We start from the raw sequence: 11,600 nt of genomic DNA on the forward strand, positions 1-11,600 counted from the left end.
CTCCTTCATTTCCCCCTTTTCATCGCTCGCTTCATTGCTACCATTACCGATACATCGGTGCGCGCGTATGTTCCCTCATTATACCGTCCCCCTGCCCCCCTGCCGCCCCCACCGACACCGTCTCGCTATGATAAACGTCTCGCGCGCGCGTCTCTTCCGTGCAGGAAACCGCAGCGCCGCGTCATCCGGTCTGTCGCAAGGTGCCTCAGCTGTGTAAGAACGCGCGCGCGCGCGAATTACCTCGATAAATCTCGCTGTCATTCTCCGTGGAAGACGCCAGAGGCACGATGTAGGTCGTCCGCTCGAAGGTCTGCTCGTAGGCCTGCGTGATCGGGTCCGCGGTCGCGACGAGGAACCGCAGGATCAGGGCCAGCGAGACCGCCAGTTGAGCGACACTGGCCACGTTGGCCCACGACATTTTTTCCCTTTGCGCCGCAGCCGCAGGCTGCAAAACGCCGCGCGTTCTTGGCTCGCGTGCGTATGTGCGTAGGCTTACCTCTCTCTCTCTCTCTCCTTCTATCTCTCTCTCTCTCTATCTTTCTTTCTCTCTCTCGGCTCGGCGCGCTATTTCACAAATTCGCCCATCCTCGCGCCGGAGAACGACGGGCGCGCTCCTACGCGCGTGTGATTAGCTCAATTATTATTCGCGGCGTCTAAGTAGAGCGCATAACGAGACGCATTGTTCGCCAGTCGTCGGTCCCATTGTCACTGTCACATGGTGCGCGCGGGCGCGCGCGCGCGCGCGCGCGTGAGCGCACACACGCGAGCGAATCGCTCTCTCTCTCTCTCTCTCTCTCTCTCTTTCTCTCGCCTTCTCGCGCGCGAGCGCGCCTTATCACGTTGAATCAAAGGCAAAAATCCTTCCGGAGAAGATCGGTCTCGCCTACGTCCCGTCTTCTCGAGTCGCTCCGAGTTACGCCGTACGTGCGAACTGCCGTCGTCCGTCGTCCTGTTGAACAAGCGATTTCTCGTCTCTTCTCGTTTTCGGAGACCGAGATCGCGAGATCTTCTCGCGAATATCGGTTTCTCTCTCTCTCTCTCTCTCTCTTTCTCTCTTTTTCTCCCGGATATTCGCGAGAGACCCGCCGCACCGTCGGGTGTCTCCCGGTTGGCTCTGTGTGACGGAAAAGAGCGGAGCGTGCGCGGAATTGCGGATGCGGAAGTAACGTTTCTCGCTCGCGGAGCCCGTCAGACCGGATTCGGGTCGCGAGTTGACACCAGAGGAAGGAGAAACGAGCGTCTCAGCCTCGTCAGCTGATAACACTGAGACATGAGCGAGATCTCGCTCTGTTAATTAATTCATCGAAGTCACCGCGCGATAACGCGGCGTGCCTCCGCGCGGAGATTAGAAACGCACCGGCCGCGTCTGCGCGGAGATTAGAAACGCGTGGGAAGGCGGCTGCTCGTCGTCGTCGCGCGAATATTACCGCGAGTCCTCGCGCGATCGCAACCCCAAACATCGATCGCACGATCGCGACGGAAGGAGGAGCGCACACGCGTACAGATAGACACGCAGCACACACACACATACATACGCATGCGGACACGCACACACTGCGACAGATTATTCGGACCCCTTGGAATGTTGCGGAGCGACTTCCCCCCTTATTTTCAGTGGATAGAAAACTAGGGGAACGCAGCGCGCGCGTACAGGGAGCTGCTGTCGTAAACAAGGACGGGGCACGGCGACGTCGATATGTCCCGCCGGTGTGCGTCGAATTTCGTCGGCGACCTGTCGAGTGGAACGTTCACGCGAATAAAAGTGGCAGATCGGCGGAAACGCCGTCCACCGTCCGTCAGTTTCAGGTCGCGAGCGAGAGAAATCACTACCGCCGTGAACCGAAGAACAATATACGGTTCTTCGGCTGACTTCGAAGTCGATTTTGCCGCGCGATCGCGCGGAATATTCCTCTTTATTGCAACGTCCTAATCCCCGCGTCCCGTGTGTGTATTCAGCATCGATGTATTAAACATCTCGCGCTAATGAAGCGCCAACACGTGCAAACTCTTGCTCGAGAAGCGGTCCCGTTAGGCCTCGCGGTTTTGCAAAGGCCACGTTTGTTCCCGAAATGTCAGGTATGCAGATTATATTCGGCGCCTTTAGCTCCGCCCGTTTCTGATTTGCGTTTTCAATTTGAATCTTTTTCCGCTAGATCGTGATTTCGAAGAGTCGTCACCTGCGTTTAGAAGACACCACGTAATATCGCAGGACGATTAATATAATCCAAGAAAATAAGTAACGAACAGATTCGGCACTGAGTGTTTCTTGCATTTCAATGGCTGAAAAATGTTGCCAAGGCCGCAAAAATGATTTGTCCGGCGCTCTTGGCGCCAAGGTGAGTCTAACAACTTATAAAAGAAATGGTATCAGAAGTTTCGAGAAGACCTGCTCCACCACCTCACGTGGCAAAGGGAACAAAAGACGCCATTTTTAACACGGGCTGGGAAGTTGCATCGCAGCCGGCTAATTCTCCAGACCTTGCCCCTTCAGATTTCTACCTGTTTCAGCCGTCGCAACATCATTTAACTGACATTTTATAACAGTAGAAGACGTTCGAAAATTTATCGATGACTTCGTTCATTCAAAAACAGCCAAGCTTCTATCACGATGGGCTTTGGCCGCTTTGCCCGATAGACGGTGTAAGGTCGTCTATAATAATGGAGATTATTTCGATGATTAAAGTCGTACATAGAAAAAAAGTGTCACATTCAAGTAAATAACAATTATTCCAGTACTCCTTAGGAAAATGAAAAAAAATATTTTACTTGGATCAAGTAAGTATTATACTTGATTCAAGTAAAATATCCCCCCCCCCCAAGTAAATTATCCAAGTAAAATATTTATTTGATCTAAATAAAAACGTATTTAATCCAGATAAAAATTTGCTGAAGGAGTACTGGAGTAATTATTTACTTGAATCTGACACTTTTTGTACTATACACCCTCCATTGATAAATAATCTTGATTATAGGCAACGAAAGCACCGAATTAATCTACACACCTATAAATAAATTCCATCGATATGTATGTAACGAAGTATAAGTACATTCTGAAATCCTCGGGACGAAGATTCGTTCGCAGGCTTTTTTTTCACAGGCCGCTTCCTCAGCGTCCCGTGAGCGCTTCTTGAGCCGCCGATCGGGCGGCGGAGGGAACGAGAAATCGAATGTTCGAAACGAACGGGAGAGAACCGTGGCGGACGAATTGAATTTTCCGAATGCGGCGCGGACGATTAAACGTCAGTCGCAGGTGAGAAGAACGAGTTTCGTCCGAGCGCCGGGTTTAAACGGGATAAAGAAGCAAATTACAGGACGGCGAACAACAATGGCGCTTCCTTGACAATGGGAGGGAGATGCGCGCGTACAAAGGCGGATGCCGCTCCAGTTCCATATTCCCGTTTAACGTCTAATTGGCGCCGCGGGATGGATAAACATTCGCCGGAGTTGCGGAATAATGCAACGGGAGATGAGTATCGACACGCACGCGCGCGCGTTATTTCGCGCGTCGATACGAACCTTCGGCCTCAATAAGGGAAGAAGAAGCGGCGAACATTGCGCGCGAACGATGCACGTGCGCGAGGGCAGTGGGAGGGCATTTAACCGGCCGATACCGTAATTGGTTCATAAAAGAGACTAATGATGCACCGTCGAAATCATTTTCGAGCGTCAACGGCACGACAGGAATCGCACGCGAATTGTGCCCGAACGCGAGCGATAATCGGGGGCGTAATATTCACCACGTCGCGGACACGTCAACGTTCCAAATTGCAGCGAGATGCTCGCGCTCGCTCACGGAATGAGGTCAAAGGTAAGCCGCTGAATATCCGCGAATTTCGGCCTCATGGCGAGAGAGACAGGAAGAAGCAAGACGGACGCGAGAGGCGCCCGGTTCCCACGTCAATCCGTCCCCGTGGCGATGTTTTTATTTCACAAGCAGAGAGAGAGAGAGAGAGAGAGAGAGAGAGAGAGAGAGACGGTAACCCCGGAGCATAATCGCTCGCTCGAACGAGACGGTGCCGCGCCCCATTCTGCGACACAGCAGCCAGACTATATTCTGCTGGCGCAAAACGAACATTTCGCCGCGCACGCACTATCGAGGATTATACTCTCTCGCCCGGGGGGTGGTCGTTTGCGGGTCGAACGCAGAACGAACGCAGGAGCTCGACATTCGCGCTGTAAAGAATTTCTCTGCCAGGGAAACGTGAAATCCTCCCGTGCGTCCCGTGCGATCGGAAGAGAGACGGAGAGGCCCCGGAAAATGGGCCTCGAGAGCCCTTCTCGGTCGCGAACGGTTGGAACGGCGTTGATCGAGTGAGCGAGCGAGAGAGAGAGAAAGAGAAAGAGTGGAATCAACTTGATTATGCTCTAGGATCAATTCTAGTAGCAACAATTAAAATTAATACATAATAAAAGTATAGAGGGAGAGGGAGAGAGAAAATTATTTATTACACGCTTCCCTTGGGAAGATCCCCTTAAGCGTTAGTGAACGATAATTATATAATAGAAAATACTGATGAAATAAAAATTAATATAAATATGAAAAGAAAAGAAACTAAAATATAAGTAAAAATAAAATTTATATATATATATATATATATATAGAGAGAGAGAGAGAGAGAGAGAGAGAGAGAGAAAGAGAAGCAGCGTGAGAGGATGCTATGCGCACGGACGGAGCGATGCACTTCGCTCGGGCCATTCAGGAGGAAGGCACGTCGCGCACGGAAATTGGAACGGTCCGGGAGGATTCGAAGCGGCGCGGATTGACCTCGATCGCGATTTTTGAGGGAGCAGCACCCGCTTGCGCGACCACGGCGTTGCCACCGTCGTCGAGCCCGCGACTCTCCGTCACTCCCCGCGCCCTTTCGCGCCTCGGTTCGTCGCGGGCGGCGGATGCACCGAGTTTCACCGCCGATCGAACCGGCTGGTCGTCGTCGCGCCCCGCGCGGACCACCAGACCGCCCGGTCGTTATTTTTCCCCACTGTTTCTCGAAAGGTTTCGAACGTCATCGCGCCCGTGACTCGTCGTGGGGGATGTTTTCGCTACGCTTTTCCTCCTTTCTCTCTCGCCTTCCTTTGTTCCCATTCTTTCTTTCCTTCCGATTCGAACGCGCGCCGACAGGTTGAATTTTATCGATCTTCCCGCTCTCCAGCGATGAAAATCGCGCTTACCGCGCGCGCCGTCGTCTCTATCGGCGGAATAAAAAGCCAGCTGGAATAGAATGCTGTTTCTTTTTCCTTGAATTTAAATCAGATGGGAATATAAACTGAATGTCGATATTGTGTCATCGTAATTTATGCCGCCGCTTCGCGGTAATCGAAGTGACTCACAGCGTCTCTCGCTTATTTCTCTCTCTTTTTTTCCTTCCTCCGTCGAACACGCGGAACAGAGCGCGGAGGGAGCGTTAAGTCGCTGAAAGCTGTACCCTGACAATCGACACCGGCGGCCACGCTACCGGGAGTTTCTCTTTGCGCCAAACATAAACAGAAGTCGAGAGCGACGTGGAGGAGGAAGAGGAGGAGACGGCTGTGTGATTCACTATTCGGTTTTCGCTGCGACGATACGCATTATCTCGTACGAATTGATTAACGCGCTCCACAGCGAGTCACTCGCATCGCGCGTGAGTCCGCGATGATGACTCGAATGAAATTCCGACCGCGTTGGAAAGCAAAATTTATAAATAAGGAGAAAGTCCGGAGAGCCGTGATTTTTCCTCACAATGAGAATGCGAGTTGCTTTCGCGCTCCTCCATGGGAGCGTCCTAATGAACTTCTTTCTCTTCTTCTTCTTGCCTCCTCTTCTATTCTCCGGGACGCACAAAGGAGACCTTCGAGATTTTTCGTCAAGCCTCAATGGACCGGTCCGTGAGCGCTTTTTGCATTTCCCGCATCTCTCCGGACGAGCGCAGGTAGAGCGCGCGTTACCCGGACCGGGCGTAAAGGAGGAGACTCGAGGGCGTAGGAAAGTGTGGAAAATAAAGTCTGGCCGACGCGAGCGGATGTGACGAGCGGTGAAGTATCAGGAATATTCCGGATGCGCCGCTCGGGCTTCATTTTGGCACTGCTCGACGTACACATCTCGCGCTCGCGTCATATCGACCTCTCGACCCCGTGTGTCTCTCTCTCTCTCTTTCACCCACTTATTCTCTCTCTCTCTCTCTCTTTCTCGCATGCATACTCATATACACATATATATTCTCTCTCTCTCTCTCTTTCTCTCTTTTCGCTCACTCTGGCCGCTTCGAAGTGATTCGGAGCAACGAGACCTTCCGACGAGCGAGAACCTCCCGGCGGTTCGCAGCACGAGCCGAACAAAGGATCACACCCAGGCGCAGAAATTGCCGCGATATATTCCGCGATTTCTCGAGCTAGGCGTCACCGGACGAGCCGGAGGAGGCGTCGTCGGGATCGACGGCACGCCGCCATCTCGGCGAGCTGTCTTTCTCTCTCTCTCTCTCTTTCTCGAGAGATGACGATGGCTCGTCGCTGCTCGCGGGCAGGATCCTCGCGTTTCGCAATTCCGCTCCGCTTTGCGTGCGTGCGTACGCGCGGGCGCTCGCCGCACGCACGCGAGCCACACACCGACGAGACACCGCACGGGACACTCACTCGCGATTCGAGGTTGCGATACAATATAGCAGAAGCGTTAATCAGCAGGGCACGCTCGATGCCGCACGTTGCGGACAGAAACACGAAGCCGAACACACAGCGGGCTCGCGCGTACTGTCACTGCGCGCGTACGCGACGCGTGCATGCGGACGGCTACACGCGCACTCGCACTGCACCGCGATCACGCTCAGCGCTCGCGTTCACGCGCGAGAGCTCTCTCTCTCTCTCTCGTGTACGCGGGCTGATGTGCATGTGTGTGTGTGCGTGAGTACTCGTACGTCGTGACTCGTACTTTAAACCCGCGTACATCCGTGGCTTGGCGCGTATCCGGCACTGACTACGTCATATAAAAGCCCTATGTGTACTCGACTACGCGCGCACACACACACACATACACACACGAGTGGCCGCAACGCCACGAGGAGAACGCGCACACGTTTTTCGCATTCGTCCGCACCCACATACCGTGTGGCTCACCGTGCACACACACGCGCACGGACGTCGTTCCATGAGTGCGCGCGTGCACTCGTGCCTGACAACTTCACGTGCGGGACCGCAAACCAAGACACACGTGCGCGCTCACGCAAACGGACACCGTTCCGCGCGTGTCGTCGTCTCCTGACGATGACGAAGAGGACGACGACAATGACGACGACGCTCGAACCGGCTTGCGACGCGGCGTGTTCGCCGGCCGCCGACTCGAGCAGGTACTTCCCTCGACGCGCTGAAAAATCGGGGAAAATCGATCGTCGACCAGGCGCGGCGCCGACCGAAACGCCGTGGCAGCTGCTCCCGTCTTCTCTCTCTCTCTCTCTCTCTCTCACTCTCTCTTTCCGTCTCTCTGTCTCTGTTTCCCTCTCCCTTCTCCTTCTCTCTATCGTTCTCTCCGTTTCTCCAGCAGCTTCTCTGTTGTCGACTTCCTCTGTCGCACAGTCGCCGGCTGTCACGCTCCCCTCTCCTTCTCTCTCCTCCCCGTGACCGCTCGTTTCTCTCCGACGAACGGGTTCCTCTCTTTCTCTCTCGGGCCTTCGAGTCAGCTGCCTCTGTTCTCTCGCTCCTTTGCCTTGTGCCCTTTCTCTCTCTCTCTCTCTCTCTTCCTCTCTCTGTCTCCGTCTCTCTTGCGAGCCCATATAGTGACCTCTCGTCCCTTTATAAAAGAAATTCCTCTAATGTCGATCCTCTAATGTTGCACCTAACGTCAGCGAGGATATTTGAATAGTTGGGAGATTCTAAAATTCCCCCCCCCCCCCAAANGTTCACGTTGAATTCACTCGGGGTCTCGGGAATTCCTAGGTATGGCTATGAGAACGTACTCTCCTTGGCACGAAGAAACCTCCGGCGTTCACAATGACGCTCTACCGTAGACGAGGGTCAACGAGGGTGCAGCGGCATTGCAGCTAGAAAGTTGCCGGTGCGATGAATGCGCAGGGACGTAATGATTCACCAGCGGCATATCCTCGCACGCGCGTTTCAGAAATAGATACGTGTAACCTCATCTTTTACTGAATTCGACGAACCCTCCCCCTCAACGGTATATTTTTTACTTTTCATGGGCTTTAACGTTACATTTTTTAATAACAAATGTCGAGTGTTTCTTTTTTACAATTAGAACGCGTATGTGACGCGCGTTACGCGATAAATTATACACGATTCGCGGATTCGTTCGAACGCCGATCAGTGTCGATTAAATCTTCACCAAGAAAAAGCTTCGTCGAGCTAATCTTCATTATTTCGATAATTGATCACATGCGATATCAATGTGAATAATAGCGCGCGCACGCGCAAAAAGGACAGATGCATTCGTCGGCCTTCGTGCAATCAATGCAGAAGTCTTTCATTGCAGCTGCAGCTAAGCTTGCTTCACATTCAATACTTTATCACGACTGATACCGTGTTCTGTTTTACCGTGCCTGGGTACGCGCGGTATTATCTGTGCCGCTGTGCGCGAGTTCGATTCAAACGTAGCACGTTCGACTCTATCCCACGTCAGCTTTGTCCACCGCGCACGAAATCGCGAACATGCGAGAGAAATTCTTCATACCTTTCTTCCCTCTTTTTTTTTTTCTTTTTCATTCTTTCGTTTCTCACTTACCGCCCTCGTCGGTCATCACCGTCACGGTCGAGGCCGGCCCGTGGCCTTCGGGATTGAATACTTGCAGGGAAACGAGGTACTGCGTGAAGGTCTCCAAATTGTGGATACTGTGATTCTGAAATGCGAGGATGAAGGATACACGTTCGTTTTTCTTTCTCTTTCCTTTTAATAACGGCGCGCTGTTAGACAGGCGAGATAAAATATTATACGTGACTTACGTCGACGGCAGGATCACGAATATAAATGTTTGTCATTTCTTCGTCCGCTTTCTCGCGTCGTCGGTATCCTATGCGATATCCGAGGAACTCGCCGTGTATGGTGTCGCGACTCGGCGGCTTCCACGCCAGGTAAATAGACGTCGCTGAGGTATTGTGGGCCGCTGTGATGGTCGGTTTTCCTTCCGGTACTGCAAACAATCATACATGTTTTGTAAATTCCTACGATCCCATACGGGAAAATAGATCCCGGGCTTAAACGGATGGGATCCCGGGGGAAGAAAAGAAAAACTAATGTCTGACGGAAAGATTCGAAATTACCGAGGAAGAGTCTTTTCCTCTCTCTCTCTCTCTCTCTCTCTCTCTCTCCTTTTCTCCGTTTATTGCGACTGCGTAAGCTCTACAATGTTATTTATAAACGTTGTCACGCGATATTTGTCAAAGCGATCAGCAAAATATATATATCGCGCAAATATATATCGTCTATTTCAATAAGCAAATATTAATTGTATAATTTATTGAAACGCAAATAAATTACACGCGACAGGTAAATATTAAATGATTGATGTAGGCAAATAGCGGAAATGATAAATAGTGAAACAATGAATTTTTCATAAAGGACTACTTAATAATTACGTTACACAACGAAGAGGGAGAGAGAGTCTATCAGCTTGCGTGACGATCTGCCAAGGGGGGGGGGGGTAAACTCAATGGAACGTCACATTAGATGGCATAATTTGTAAATATGGATACGCGTGGTTATCCACTTTGTTTATATTCATGACATACTTTGTTATATTTAGTGAAAATTTTAAAGATTTGACATGATTTTGTATTATTAATCGAAATTAATAATGAAAATTAATTTTTAACTATTTATTCTTTTAAAAACATTAATAAACGAAATTATAAAATAAAGTAACTTAATTTAATATTATAAACCTAAAAATTATTCGTATTTTAAAAAAAGATAACAGCGTGTGTGTATCTACAATAATTATTATCCACAATATAGTTATAATTATTTTTTTATTTTATGTATCAGCGGAAGAAGGAATAATTCCACATGTCACGTGATGTTAGAAAGGAACAAATATTTTCTGACAGAATCGTGACGAAGGGGAGGAGAGAGGGGGTAAAATTACTTAAATTTAGAGTAACAAAATTGTTGAACGGCCTCTGATTTGTTCTTGATTTTTTCACAAATCCTTTGTTACTATATTATCATAATTTGTTACTATTTTTTATTGATGTTGAGAATTCTCATATTATTAAAAGTGCAAATCAGTATTAGCGAGACTCGTAATCGACTTATACATTCATACTTCATTATTATAATCTCTCGGTCGCCCAATGCTCGTTTCATTGATAGCCGGATAACAATGGTCGACGATTCGCGAGAGGTGACTGTTATTCTTACAGGTTGTTTTGGTGCGTCGCATATTTGCCCGAGTCATTGCGGAACCCAGTCATTATGCCTCGAGCCGATTAGCAACGCATATACCACGAAGTAGTACGTCGGCGCGTTATTTATAGAGAGCTCCCACATCGGGTAATTAAAATATATCGTCGACGAATGGATTTATTAAATCGGGCTCTTATCGGCATCTCGTTAATCAACGCGTTGTTGAGAGCGATGATGTTGTGATTTCTCGGATACTGAATATTCTCGTTGTTGATCGAAGAGCGACAACGGTTCGCGATTTCCCGATCGTGACTTTGCCCTTTTCCAAGTTGCCAATTGTTTTGGTACTCTCCATCCGCTTCACGTATTTGTCCGTGACCGAGTCATTACGCGTCGAGCCGATGAGCGAAGCACATACTGCGATTGTTTGTATCGGAACGTTGTTTACATTTTCCGTCGAGTGAGTCAAATTTTTCGTCGGCTATTGAAATATTTAATCGGACTCTCGTCGTGTTCGTTAATGCATGTTTCGCCGATTGAACTGTGTCAGTGTCAGTGAGCATCGGGAATCGTGGAGCAGCCGAACACACAGAGAAAAAGGTTTGTTTAGATTTAGTATTTCTATTTATTTGACGAAAATTTGCTTCACAGAAACAACATATACGAAATATTATTTGTTCAAGTAAAAATTGTATTGCCTCATTCAAGAAAACTCTATTATTCAACAGAAAGAACGTTATTATTTGAAATAATATCTTTTAACCGAATAAAATATTATTTGGTTACAATAAATATATAAAATGAAACGAATAATTTCTTTATAAGAAAATCATCTTTCATTTCAAACAAATTTTTTATTTAAAAAAAAACATTAAAGAATTCCTTTGTTTTGATGGATCAACATTCAATACATAATTAAATAATTTTTTTATTGAAAGGAAATATTATTTCCTCTAAATAACACTGTTTTTTTTATCAAAGAAGATTTAATCTAATAAAACAACATTTTCTTTCAAACAAAATGATATTTGATATTAAATGATGATGTTTATATTAAACAAAGTCAAACAAACATGCAATCCAAATTGAAATCCAAAGAAACTTTTTCTTCCGTGTACGAAACGTTTGACGAACTTAGTGAGAATAAGGAGATATTCGAGTCGAAATGCAGAATTTATTTTAAGTTCGACATTCATAGTCTATCGTCCTTTGATAAATAATCACTTTATGAATTTCTGATTATTCGTTGATTTATATTTATTGAGTCTATTGATTTATATTT

At 48.5% G+C, this 11,600-nt stretch overlaps 1 protein-coding gene across 1 annotated transcript in view; it reads right to left on the reverse strand.

Annotated features, from left to right (window-relative positions):
• LOC106750260 (tyrosine-protein phosphatase 99A) overlaps window positions 1–11,600 on the reverse strand; it is a 280,019-nt gene that overhangs the window by 19,338 nt on the left and 249,081 nt on the right. Inside the window, exons 4-5 of the mRNA XM_014630465.1 lie at window positions 8,917–9,104; window positions 8,699–8,813 (exon numbers count right to left, since the gene is read on the reverse strand). Of these exons, the coding sequence (XP_014485951.1) occupies window positions 8,699–8,813; window positions 8,917–9,104 (303 nt within the window). The remainder of the gene's footprint in view (window positions 1–8,698; window positions 8,814–8,916; window positions 9,105–11,600) is intronic.

This window comes from Dinoponera quadriceps, unplaced genomic scaffold, assembly GCF_001313825.1.
Source record: "Dinoponera quadriceps isolate SergipeBrazil2010 unplaced genomic scaffold, ASM131382v1 scaffold3676, whole genome shotgun sequence".
NCBI lineage: Eukaryota > Metazoa > Arthropoda > Insecta > Hymenoptera > Formicidae > Dinoponera > Dinoponera quadriceps.